We start from the raw sequence: 11919 nt of genomic DNA, 5'->3' as shown, positions 1-11919 counted from the left end.
AACATTCCTGAGACCCATCTGTACTGTCATTAAACAGTGACAAATGGCCACATGCCACCGATGAGGAGAACAAAGCCTGCCAACGCTGAATCTTCCTTCCAAATCAGGTTTCAAGAGAAACTTTCTCCTGTTTCTGGAGTGGGATCCCCATCACGTTTGCCACCGCGCCACCTCCGGCAGTGATGTTTCACTCCACCGATGAGTCCCACACATGCCCAGAAAGCCTTGACATTTCCAAAATATGCTCCCTTCCGAAAGTGCAAAAATGCCAGCTTGGTAAAGCATGTCTCAAGACTGCAATGATGACTCCAGTGCTCCGATAACGTTAGCTGACAGTCTGACAGAGCAAATATTTCACTTAAAATTTACAATGCTTTGGAGAAATGGTTCCTACACTTTAGCACCTGAAGAGAGATCATGAATAGATCAAGGAAAACATGCAGAACTATTGTAATCATTCTGTGCATTGTATGTGCATTTTTTTCATGAGTGATAGAGGGTAAATAGACACGGCTTTAGAAAATACTGTGATATTTTATTAGAAACGCTGCAGAAAAATTTTATACAGGTGTCCAGCCAGAAATATCATCTATCACTTAAGGCAAAAACTGCAACCAATATAGGACAAACTATTATTTAGAATCCTACATTTCACCCTTGAATTATAGACAGAGGCTATGATGAATATTTTAGATTCAATATACAAATTTAACTTTATAAATTTCAATAGCATTTTTTAATTTAAATCTTTGTTTGCAATTTCAAGATATTTTGTTATAGGATGCAGAACTAAAAATATCAGGGTTAATGATTTTTATAGCATTTATAATTATTTTTATTTACACTCATCCACTTGCGTTGTAACCCAAAAATATCACAAGCCTGGCACAATACTTTACATATTGCTAGCATATGACAAATAGAAATATCTAACATATACTTCTTTACGAACATATCCAACTAATATAGATACCAAAAACACTGCCTTGGTTATTTTTTTCATTGTTTTTTTTTTCCTTTTATGATTATAATGCTGGTCTTAGCTTTGATTCAGGCAGTGGTGCATGTGACAGAAGAGTTGGTGGGGGGTGGAGAAGCTAAAGGTATCACAGGGTGAAACAGACAGTCTCAGGGACCAACACAGGTCAGACACAGGATGCTGTTTTCTGCCCTCATGGAGCTGCTTGTGATTTCCATTGGCAAGTTCTGCAATGACACATGACACCTGGAAACCAAGAGGTTACATTCAGGCCTAGAATGAAGTGGAATCTGATTGGCTACAGGAAACCCATGGCAGATACATGCTTGAGTGACAGCATGATGTTCCAGTTTTTTTGTGCGTTTGTTTGCTTTTGGGGGTACCTCACTGTGTGATTAGCAAGAATAAAATGAGAGATTGTAAAATATCCTCATCCCCTTCACTCATAGGGAGGGCTTTAAACACACTCTAATAGTGCTGTAAGCCCAGGAGTCTGAATAGAAAAAGTAAAAAACTCCTCTTAGATCAGCATAAAGGGGCATTTTTGTCAGTATCATGGTTTTTTTGTCAATGTAGACAGCGATCCTTCATATTGAGGTTACTGCATGAGCCAATTTTTCAGCAGACAATATTTAATACATGTGAAGATGAAGAGACACAGGGAGAAAGGCTATGGTTATAGGTATCCGAGTGCTGGAATAAGTGCGTTAAACAAACATTTCCGAAATTTAAACCAATGACTATGTTTCGAATATTTACAGTCAATTCAACAGAAAGCACAAGCTCATTAATAGTCATATTTTGAACCAAAACGACAATAAAAGCTTTTTCGATTTCTTTTAGGATTGGATTTTTAACCCACAGCTATTTACATAATTGTCATCTTTACAAATTTGTCATAAATACATTTCAGGCTGGGAAATTTAGAATTTAGTTCCTTCATCCAATATGTGACAACACCATCGGAAAAGTAGAATGACACTGTTGTTCAAAATAGTGTTCTTGCACACTATGTCAGCTGTTACTCTTGATATAGGATAAAGAATATGACACATACAAAGCTTTCACAGGTCGTTGATGCCTGCTATCCTTAGTATGAACGTGTCGCTTATGCAAGCAAAATAGTCCCTGTTGAAGAGCTCATAGTTTCTTTTGGTAAAACATTCCTTTGTTCTCTCTATGCTTGGCTCCAAGTTCACTGTTAGTTTTAGTAACATTCACTTCCACAAATAGGTGATACTGGACTTGTATCTTCTTCAAGAAGGTATTGTAGCAAAATAATATCTTCTCCACACTGAGTCAGTCTCCGAGTGGAAATTAAAATTTTTTCATCCATGAGAGAGACATCCGACTTCTGAGTCCGAATCCCCTCCGACCTCCCCCCCTCGGGGCAGTTCCAAGGGGGGATGGGCAACAGTGGTCATGGTGGGCTTCGCTGAGCTATACCCTGGTGGTGGAATGCCCATGTGGCAGATTGGTGCTGTTCTGGCTGCCACCGAAGGCGTTGAAGTTGTGCAAGGGCTGCATGGCTGCCAGCGAGTTGGGGATCATGGTGATGGTGCTTGGCGTCATGAGCGGGATGTCGTCAGGCGAGCGCCGCAGCGTGAGCGTGTAGTCAGGCGGGCAGGCCAGGCGCAGCGCCTCATGGGCCTGCAGCGCCTCGCACTCATGGTGGTGCTCATGCTCCAATTGCTGCTGCTTCATCTGCAGCGACATCAGCTCCTCGCTCTGCAGGTGCGCCACGTCGTTGGCTCCGGCCCCTCCACCCGCGCCGGCGCTGCCCCCTGCACCTGCTGCCCCCGTCGGGTTGCGCTGCGGGCTCAGCCCGCGCCGGTTCGACTCGTGCCGCCGCTTGTCCTTCTTGTAGTAGAGCGCGGCGAAGGCCAGGATGTTGAGGAAGAGCAGCGAGGCTCCCACAGCGATGGTCACGCTCAGCTCGGTCGAGTAGTCCCGCTTGTTCTCGATCACCACTGACGTATCGTCGCCCGGCTCACCTCCCTTGTGCTGGTCCGTCGTCTGCTTAGGGTTTGGCGGCGGCACACCAGGGTGACGCGTGGTCGATGGCCACGTTTTGCCCAGCCGCTTGGTGTAGGGGAAGGGCGTTGTGTCTTGCGGCGGGATCTTAGTCGTTGTTGAGACGTATTGGAAGAGCTCGTTGATGTTGTGCAGGTGTGGCACGAGCTCCAACCAAAAGGCCACCTTTGTGGCGCGGTAGTGATCCCTGACCCTGGGCTTCAGGCCAATGTGGAGATAGAGCTGGTCTTTGGGGTTGTACTTGGACCAGGCCACCTCTTCAAAACGGTTGGGCTTGGTGTGAATGAACTTGGTGTCCTGAGGCACAGGCTGATTTGGATCTCTGTAAAAAAAAAAAAAAAAAAAAAAACCCAACAAAACATGAGCGCATGAGTGAGATTCAAACAATAAATATTATTTATGGCACTTTAGTAATGCATGCCAGTGCAATTTACACACAAGCCTCATTTCACGAAATACATATACACCACAGTTTTGTCTCACTGTCACCATTTTAAAATTTGATTTCTAAAACAATATTAGTGCACATTCATAACAGGCAGCTCTGAAAGTTAGAAATGATGTGTAGTTTTTAACAAACATTACACCTCTCTCAGCTCTCATTAAGACACAGAGTAGTCTTTTTTTCTTTTTTCTTAGAAGATCAGTTTAGCAGTTTTATTCAGTGTGAGGTTAGGCAAAAATGCAGCGAGATGTAAAAGTTTTCTACATATGGAAATGAGGTGGTAAAACACTTCTATTTCTCTGAGTGCATTACTATTTTAGTTTGTTTTGTCAGTAGTGCCTTTATTCTTACATGTCTGTTCAGTAAGCTGTGTCAGTCATCTTTTTTCACCGTGATTTTTGACATTTCTGCACTCCAGGATCCAACCAAATTATTCTAATGTGGCAGAGAATGACTAATAGCAAAATTCGTATTTGAATAAAAACCCCAAACACCTCCCTGTCCACAGCTCACTTCCCTCAAGAGTGTAAGCTGTGGGGAGTTTGCCGTCTGAACTTTAGAGGACATCATCAGACCATGTTATTGTAAACAGAATATTTCAACATTTTCAGATCTTATCCACCACACATACCAAAGTCTATCACCCAAGGTTTTTTGGCAATTTACTCGAAAAGGTCTTTGTATAAGCAGACCAAAAACACAAGCACACACCGCAACTATGGTTTAAACACCAAAACATAAGCAGACTGTAAGCACACCATGAACACCAAAATCTAAAGTGGGCACCGTTTAACAGGTAAGTGTTACGCATCTTCTGACAACTCCCAAAGTTGTTTCAACGAAATGCACCGAATGTAAGCTATCAACTTGCACTGGCTCAACAGTAATTGGCATATGAGCATTAAAGGAGGTGTGCAGTCATGAGTCATCCGCTTCAATACAAGCTTCAGCACACAAAACATGAGAAGTAATTGGCAGGCACATGTTGTGAATGTCGACACTGTGCAACATAAACGTCTGCGCTACGGGCCAGCATGCAGGTGATGCGCACGCTCCATGTGCCACTGCCTGGAAACACAAACTCAGTTGGTGCTTAGACCAGAACAGGTTGCGCTGTTCTGTCTTTAGCTGCATGATGAAACGTCTGGGCTTAGTGATCTTAGCTGTGTGTGTGTGTGTGTGTGTGTGTGTGTGTGTGTGTGTGTGTGTATGTGTATGTGTGTGTGTGTGTGTGTGTATGTGTGTGCGTGTGCGTGTGCGTGTGTGTGTGTGTGTGTAGGTGTGTGTGTGTGTGTGTGTGTGTGTGTGTGTGTGTGTATGTGTGTGTGTGTGTGTGTGTGTGTGTGTGTGTAGGTGTGTGTGTGTGTGTGTGTGTGTGTGTGTGTGTGTGTGTGTGTGTGTGTGTGTGTCAGGCCCATGGTGGAGGCAGCAACTGTGCTGTCTGCTGCGACACTCTTGGTTGTGATTTCATTGTTGGAAGTTGAAAGAGGAGACTGAGAAGAAATGGATGGACACAGACAGAGATAGACACAGAGAAGGAGAGAAAGAGACAGGCAGAGAGAGACAGAGAGAGACAGAGAGAGAGAGAGAGAGACAGAGAGAGAGAGAGCGAGAGAGAGAGAGACAGAGAGACACAGAGAGAGAGAGAGAGAGAGAGAGAGAGCAGAAAAAACTTTAAATAGATACTGATGATGGAGAACATAGCTACATAGTTTTACTAAATGACTGAATGAACAGATTGGTAAACAGAAAATGCAACAGTGTATATGAATGGATGAGTGAATAAACAAGCAAAAGAATGAACAAATGCACACAGGAATAAACGCAATAGCTACATGCTTAGAAAATGAAAGAAAACATCTTTATATTTGAAAAACAGATGTCAAAGTAAGACGACTAAAAGGAATTCTCTGTGTGTTGTATTGTTGTTGTTCTTGTTGTTTCATGCTAAGTAACAACGTAACGGTCCATTATGTCCAAAGCTTCATCCCGTATTCTGAACATCTGGGGTATGAGAGGTGTGTGTGGCTGAAGGACGGGAGAGGAGTAATTTATTCTTTTTACTGCACATTCAATAGGACTTACAGAAGGAATACTTTAAAAAAAGGTTATAATCACATAAATCATACCAAATAACTCCACAAAATAACACATCACCTTGCCACTACCATACACAAATGAAGCAATCACACTGCGAGCACAAAATGTTTTAAAAAGGATCAATGATGTGCGGAATGGTGCCACGAGGCTGGTCTGTTTCGCAAAGCTTTGGAGGACTGATGTTAACACATGTCCTGCCCCTTCAATCACAGTCAATGCTCAAACGTACGTTAATGCAGGCCCTCGGGAGTGGAGGTGGGGTTCTGTCTCTACATTTAGTTTTCATCTATGAAATGAAAATAGAAAGCAGACAGTTATAAATATCCCCCCAAAATGCAACTTGCCCTCATCTCTCTATTTCCCTTTCTCTTCTTTCTGTTCTTCTCTTGCTCTGTCTTAGCCTAAAGCATATGCCATTAAGAGCAATTATTTTCTCTGTAGCGCAGAAGAAAAAATAAACAACCAGTTACGGATGCATCCGGCCTGGGCGTGGTTTACTTTGCTGAAGGATGGTATATTTCTTAAAATGCAAGAAATCCTGAGTTTAAATTTCACGCTTAAATTACTGCAATTCGGGAGTATGGAGATCACGGCACTAGTCGTTTTTAATTATTTACATTACAATTTTTTTTTTTATATTTGAGAGACATTGTATTACAAGCAGATATATTTTTGCTGCCATGTGTATAAATGTAACTACACTAATTTCTTTTCATTCTAAGGAGCATAATTCTCGATGAAGGGCTGAATTAATGTAGTAATCAGTGTTATGTAGCTTAACATGGGATAGGGGTTGTGTAAATAGAGTAATACATCTAAATCCCCCTGGGACCCTGGAGTGCTTTTAGCACCTTCTTACTGCCACTTAATAGTTAAGTGATTTGTGCAGAAATCATACAGGTTGCACAATGTAAAAATATAAAAATGTAAAATGGCATTTCCACACCCTACTGTCACGAACATGAAGGGTCAAGGGGATGGAGCGCATGTCAGGGTGAACGAAAAGATGTACGTGCAATCACTGTTATTCTTGCAAGAGCTTGTTTAGCTGGCACACGGTCTCCAGAAGGACAGCATTACACACTCCCCAGTCAGGTTATTAGAAGGGCCTGCCTTGTAGCTACGGCTGCTGGCTGCTTTATTAGGTATGTCCATCTTACAGGTGGAGATCATAAGTGTGCCACGGCCGCACACAATTGGTCAGCCAGCCTGTACTGCAGCCCACAGTGTACCGCAGCCCTGAGTGTACCGCAGCCCTCAGTGTACCACAGCCCTCAGTGTGCCACAGCCCTCAGTGTACCACAGCCCTCAGTGTACTACAGCCCTCAGTGTACTACAGCCCTCAGTGTACCGCAGCCCTGAGTGTACCACAGCCCTCAGTGTACCACAGCCCTCAGTGTACCACAGCCCTCAGTGTACCGCAGCCCTCAGTGTACCGCAGCCCTGAGTGTACCACAGCCCTCAGTGTACCACAGCCCTCAGTGTACCAAAGCCCTCAGTGTACCACAGCCCTCAGTGTACTACAGCCCTCAGTGTACCGCAGCCCTCAGTGTGCCATAGCCCTCAGTGTACTACAGCCCTCAGTGTACTACAGCCCTCAGTGTACCACAGCCCTCAGTGTGCCACAGCCCTCAGTGTACCGCAGCCCTCAGTGTACCGCAGCCCTGAGTGTACCACAGCCCTGAGTGTACCACAGCCCTCAGTGTACCACAGTCCTCAGTGTACTACAGCCCTCAGTGTACCACAGCCCTCAGTGTACTACAGCCCTGAGTGTACTGCAGCCCCCAATGTACTGCAGCCCTCAGTGTACCACAGCCCTCAGTGTACTACAGCCCTCAGTGTACCGCAGCCCCCAGTGTACCGCAGCCCTCAGTGTACCACAGCCCTCAGTGTACTACAGCCCTCAGTGTACCGCAGCCCTCAGTGTACTACAGCCCTCAGTGTACCGCAGCCCCCAGTGTACCACAGCCCTCAGTGTACCACAGCCCTCAGTGTACTACAGCCCTGTCGGTGTCGGACAGCAGCACCAGACTGGATATTAGCTGAGTGAAGCACCATCTCAACACAGCATTTACAAAGACATGGTAGTGTAATGGCTTGGGAGGGGGCCTGAGCTGGTACAGGCACAGTAGTTTAGCTTTATATATATATGTGTGTGTGTGTGTGTATATGTATATATCTATGTATATATATGTGTGTGTGTGTGTATATGTATATATATATATATATATATATATATATATATATATATATATATATATATATATATATATATATATATATATATATATATATATGTGTGTGTGTGTGTGTGTGTGTGTGTATATATGTGTGTATATATATGTATATATATATGTATATAAATATTCATTATCCAACCAAGACTGCTTCTGAAGGGCTAGGGAGTAGCTAGCAAAAAATAAAAGATGGACTAAAGATATTAAATCTCCCAGTTTTCCCAGAACGATGATTAGGCCTAAACCAAGACTATAAAAAATATAATGGCAGGTCTCAATAGGCTTAATTCATGCCTAGAAACTGACCTACTAGTTGCTTGGAATAAACGTATACATTTATGCAGGTAAAGCTTAGGGTTACTAAAGGTTCCATTCAAGATTCCATTGATAAACATTTTTGGGGGCTGCAGAATTTTTAGTATTTCTTAGATGTACTGGTCTAAAAAAAACAAAAAACAAATTAGGGATGCAATGGGTAAAATAAATAAAATGTTGTGGTATTAAAAATAAAATAAAAAGCAAACCCTAATTTTGTGTCTGCCCGACCCCCCAAATGATTTTCAGATAGCACTCAGCAACTGAAAGTTGAGCTTCACAAGTGGATTGTTTATCTGTGACTGGAGTGCTTCTCCTGTGCCAGGGAAGGCACTTCTAAGGGCTGTTTAAATTGCTTTCATCTTTGGCCCCTGCTTCACTTTATGGCACTCAGGCTGATGCGTGGGGTAGGGTTGTGGGGTGGAGAGACGCATGCAGCTTGGGTGAGCCTGCCAGGACATCCCCTGACACACTGCCACCCTACTGCATAAGTGGTAGCAGTCAGCATTGCCGGCCTGGGAAGGGCTAACAGGTTGTACATGGCCCAAGGCAAGGACTCCCGTGCACCCCTAACAGAGGGCGTCCTGATCCACTTTTCCATGATGCTGCTGAAATACTCACATCAGGACCTGCTTAGCAGAGAGGTGGGAGACAGACACAGAGAGAGACACCCCTGGGCCTCATGTCTCGTGTTTCACAGTGCTGAACTAGGGTCAGCTCTCCAGATGTGGTATAGAATCATGTTAACGGCAGTGACTGATTCTATATCTGCACTCTCGCTCTCAAAAGGGTCCTGTCATATAAATAACCCCTGAGGTCTGGGAAGAGGCTCGGGGGTCAAGCCGATTGTCTTGGCAGTGAGTGAGACGAGGTGGCGTATACATGCTGTGAAATGCAATCAAAGGAAGAAAGAAGAACAAGGTCCGATAAAGGTGATTCCAAATGCAGAACAGTGACTCTTTTCAGCAGCAATGTCAAAAAGGAAGGCAATGTTCCACTTGTTCAGTTAGACACCGCTTTTTATATAAATACTGGCGCTTTTTATATGAATACCAAATTTATTTTTGGCATGTGCATTGCTTTCTTAGAAATTATATTCTGTCCACCATAAATAATATCTACAGATTTTATAGGCAAAAAAAGAAGACATTGACAGCTTAGCAAAACTCTCAGAGTTATTCATTTTGACACTTACATGCAAAACGTAGAGTCATGGTGTTCATGCTCTAGACAACATGCTCAGATGCTCTTGTAAGATGTGTGACTCGGATTATGGAAACAAGGTTTTTCTAGCACCTTACTAACACCAACCCTTCACTTCAAAAATCCTTTTCTTTACATTAAATCTGACAACTTACTGGTCAACAAACTCAACTGTGTATGTGCTGAACTGTGTACGTGCTGAATTTTTGGTAATGATGATAATCTCAAACGCTGGGGAATTTAATTGTCTTATGCAATAATTAGCCTATACTTTCATGCTATTTCCAACAAGGTGGATGAATGTAAGGGGACTTCACTCACCCTGTCTTGGCAAAATTTGTCCAGTAGGTCATCACCACCGCACTAAGCATGACATCATTCTTGGAGAAATTGCAGTTGAACAGGTCGGTCGGGCCGATCATGGGGATCCCAAACACATAGGGCACCTCATCTCCGTGCGCCGAGTCGGCCCAACTGGGCTTCATCTCACTCTGGCAGTGATGGTAGAAAGCATAGAAATATGTTGGCGACCCATACTGCGCATGCAAGTCTGCCGTAGCCACAGCTGGGGCCACCCACTGGTGATCCGTAAATAATGCCACCAATGTCTTGCGCCTGGTTTCCGGGTTCTCTTTGTCGGCCCAATCCGTGTACATAAATTTGATCGTTTCTCGGAGGGTGTCCTTACCCTCCGGATAACCGTACAGGTGGTCCACAAAATCCGACACCGCAAAGTCAAAGTCGTTTGCTGAGACGCCGTCTTCGCTGTCTACAATCCCATCCACAAACTTAAAACCCTCACCCTGGTTGACACCCAGCATGATGTCATAATTGAGGAACTCGCCCTGCTCCATAAGAATCTGTGGGTCATCTGGGATGACGTCACCATCGATGACTGGTCCGAAAGCGATATGGTACTTGGCCTGGGTGATGTACTGTTCAATCAGCTCCTTGTAGTTCTTGTTCTGCAAGCATTCCACCAGGTCTATGGTATCCAGCATATTGCAGCCCACCTTCTCTGCGAGCATGCGGGTGTACTTGGCCGGCTGGTAATTGACAGCCCAGCTGGACAGAGCCGTTCCACTCTGGATGATGGCTTTCTGAAACAGATCTGGGAACAAAAAGACACAAACGTCCATTGGGGCACTCAGACCACTTTGCTAAAAGCAGACGCAGCAACAGTGTAACTTTTCCGATCAATGCTAAAACTCATTGGTAGGTGGCAGAGCATAAGCCAGGACAAAGGAAGAAAGCATGTAAGGATAAGTGCTAATTACAGTGCAGTTTGGAAGTAATTGGATGGTGACAATTCTTCTTGTTTTTGCTCTGATCTCCAGCACAATGGATTTGAGGTTATGAGGTTAAAGTGGAGAATGTTGGCTTTAATTTGAGTGTGTCTGCATTTGTATGGACAGAACCATGTGAGTCAGAGCTGTTTTTATACATAGCACTTTCATCTCAGGAGATGAAATAACAGGACAACTGGCTTCTCTGTAGTTTCATTAGTTCATGCACAAGAAAGCTAAGAAACGTCTATGCCATAATGGGACAAAAAAAATCAACAAGGACAGACACAGCCAAAGCAGAAGGCATGTCAATATCTCTTTGGAATTCTTGGGGAATCAAGTATATGTCACTGTTAGTTCAGCAATAGGAAGCAACCTGTCAGACCACAGAAGACCACATTAGTGAATGATGGAAGAATACTTTTGGGTAGATAGAAAAACAATTGAACAAATCGAGAGCAATGTCTAGGACATATGTCTAGACGTGTCAAATTACTCTAAGGAGATGAATACATCAGCATAACATGCCAGCTACTGGAAAGCTTCAATAGCACCAAGGCCAATTTACAGTTTGCTAAACATGTCATGAAAAAGCCTGAAGAATTCTAGAAGTCTTATGAAAGATTAAACTGTACCAGAATGATGGAATGAGAGAAATATGTGAAAATGTCATCTAAGAAATACAGTGGCATAGACGTGTATGGCTGCCAACAGAACTTGCTCACGAGTCTTTCCTGACAGTGTGACTGCTGATGGTAACAACAGGAAGTATCTTGCGATAAATTCCACAAAACGTAGTGGATTGCTCGTCCCCTTTGCAGCAGAACAGTGACTTAAAGCACAGTCTACTACTAGAACAAATATGGACGTTTTCAGAGACAAATACGAAATGCTCTTCACTAGGCATGTAAATCATATGAATGCAAAAAGCCCCAAAACTGAAAGTGACTCCCTTAAAAATCTGAGCAGCATATCACCAGAAAAGGTTTCTAGTGCTCGGCGATGACTGAGATGACTGTGATGACATGACTGATGCCACTGATAAGTATGATGACTGTGATGACATGACTGATGCCACTGATAAGTATGATGACTGTGATGGCATGACTGATGCCACTAGTAGTATGACTGATGCCACTGATAAGTATGATGACTGTGATGACATGACTGATGCCACTGATAAGTATGATGACTGTAATGACATGACTGATGCCACTGATAAGTATGATGACTGTAATGACATGACTGATGCCACTGATAAGTATGATGACTGTGATGACATGACTGATGCCACTGATAAGTATGATGACTGATGATTGT

At 43.5% G+C, this 11919-nt stretch overlaps 1 protein-coding gene across 1 annotated transcript; it reads right to left on the bottom strand.

Annotated features, from left to right (window-relative positions):
* Nucleotides 1-514: 514 nt before the first annotated feature.
* On the bottom strand, nucleotides 515-11802 carry LOC145643358 (neuroligin-4, X-linked-like). Its single transcript, XM_081709213.1, has 2 exons — nucleotides 9635-11802; nucleotides 515-3335 (listed from the first exon to the last, which is right to left on the bottom strand). The coding sequence occupies exons 1-2, from the start codon at nucleotides 10450-10452 to the stop codon at nucleotides 2420-2422; spliced, it is 1734 nt and encodes a 577-aa protein (XP_081565339.1). The 5' UTR covers nucleotides 10453-11802; the 3' UTR covers nucleotides 515-2419.
* Between the last annotated feature and the right edge of the window lie 117 nt (nucleotides 11803-11919).

This window comes from Electrophorus electricus, unplaced genomic scaffold (genome assembly GCF_041902795.1).
Source record: "Electrophorus electricus isolate QZ-2024a unplaced genomic scaffold, ASM4190279v1 Scaffold328, whole genome shotgun sequence".
NCBI lineage: Eukaryota > Metazoa > Chordata > Actinopteri > Gymnotiformes > Gymnotidae > Electrophorus > Electrophorus electricus.
Note: the sequence above shows the minus strand (reverse complement) of the source record. Positions and strands in the feature narration are given on the sequence as shown.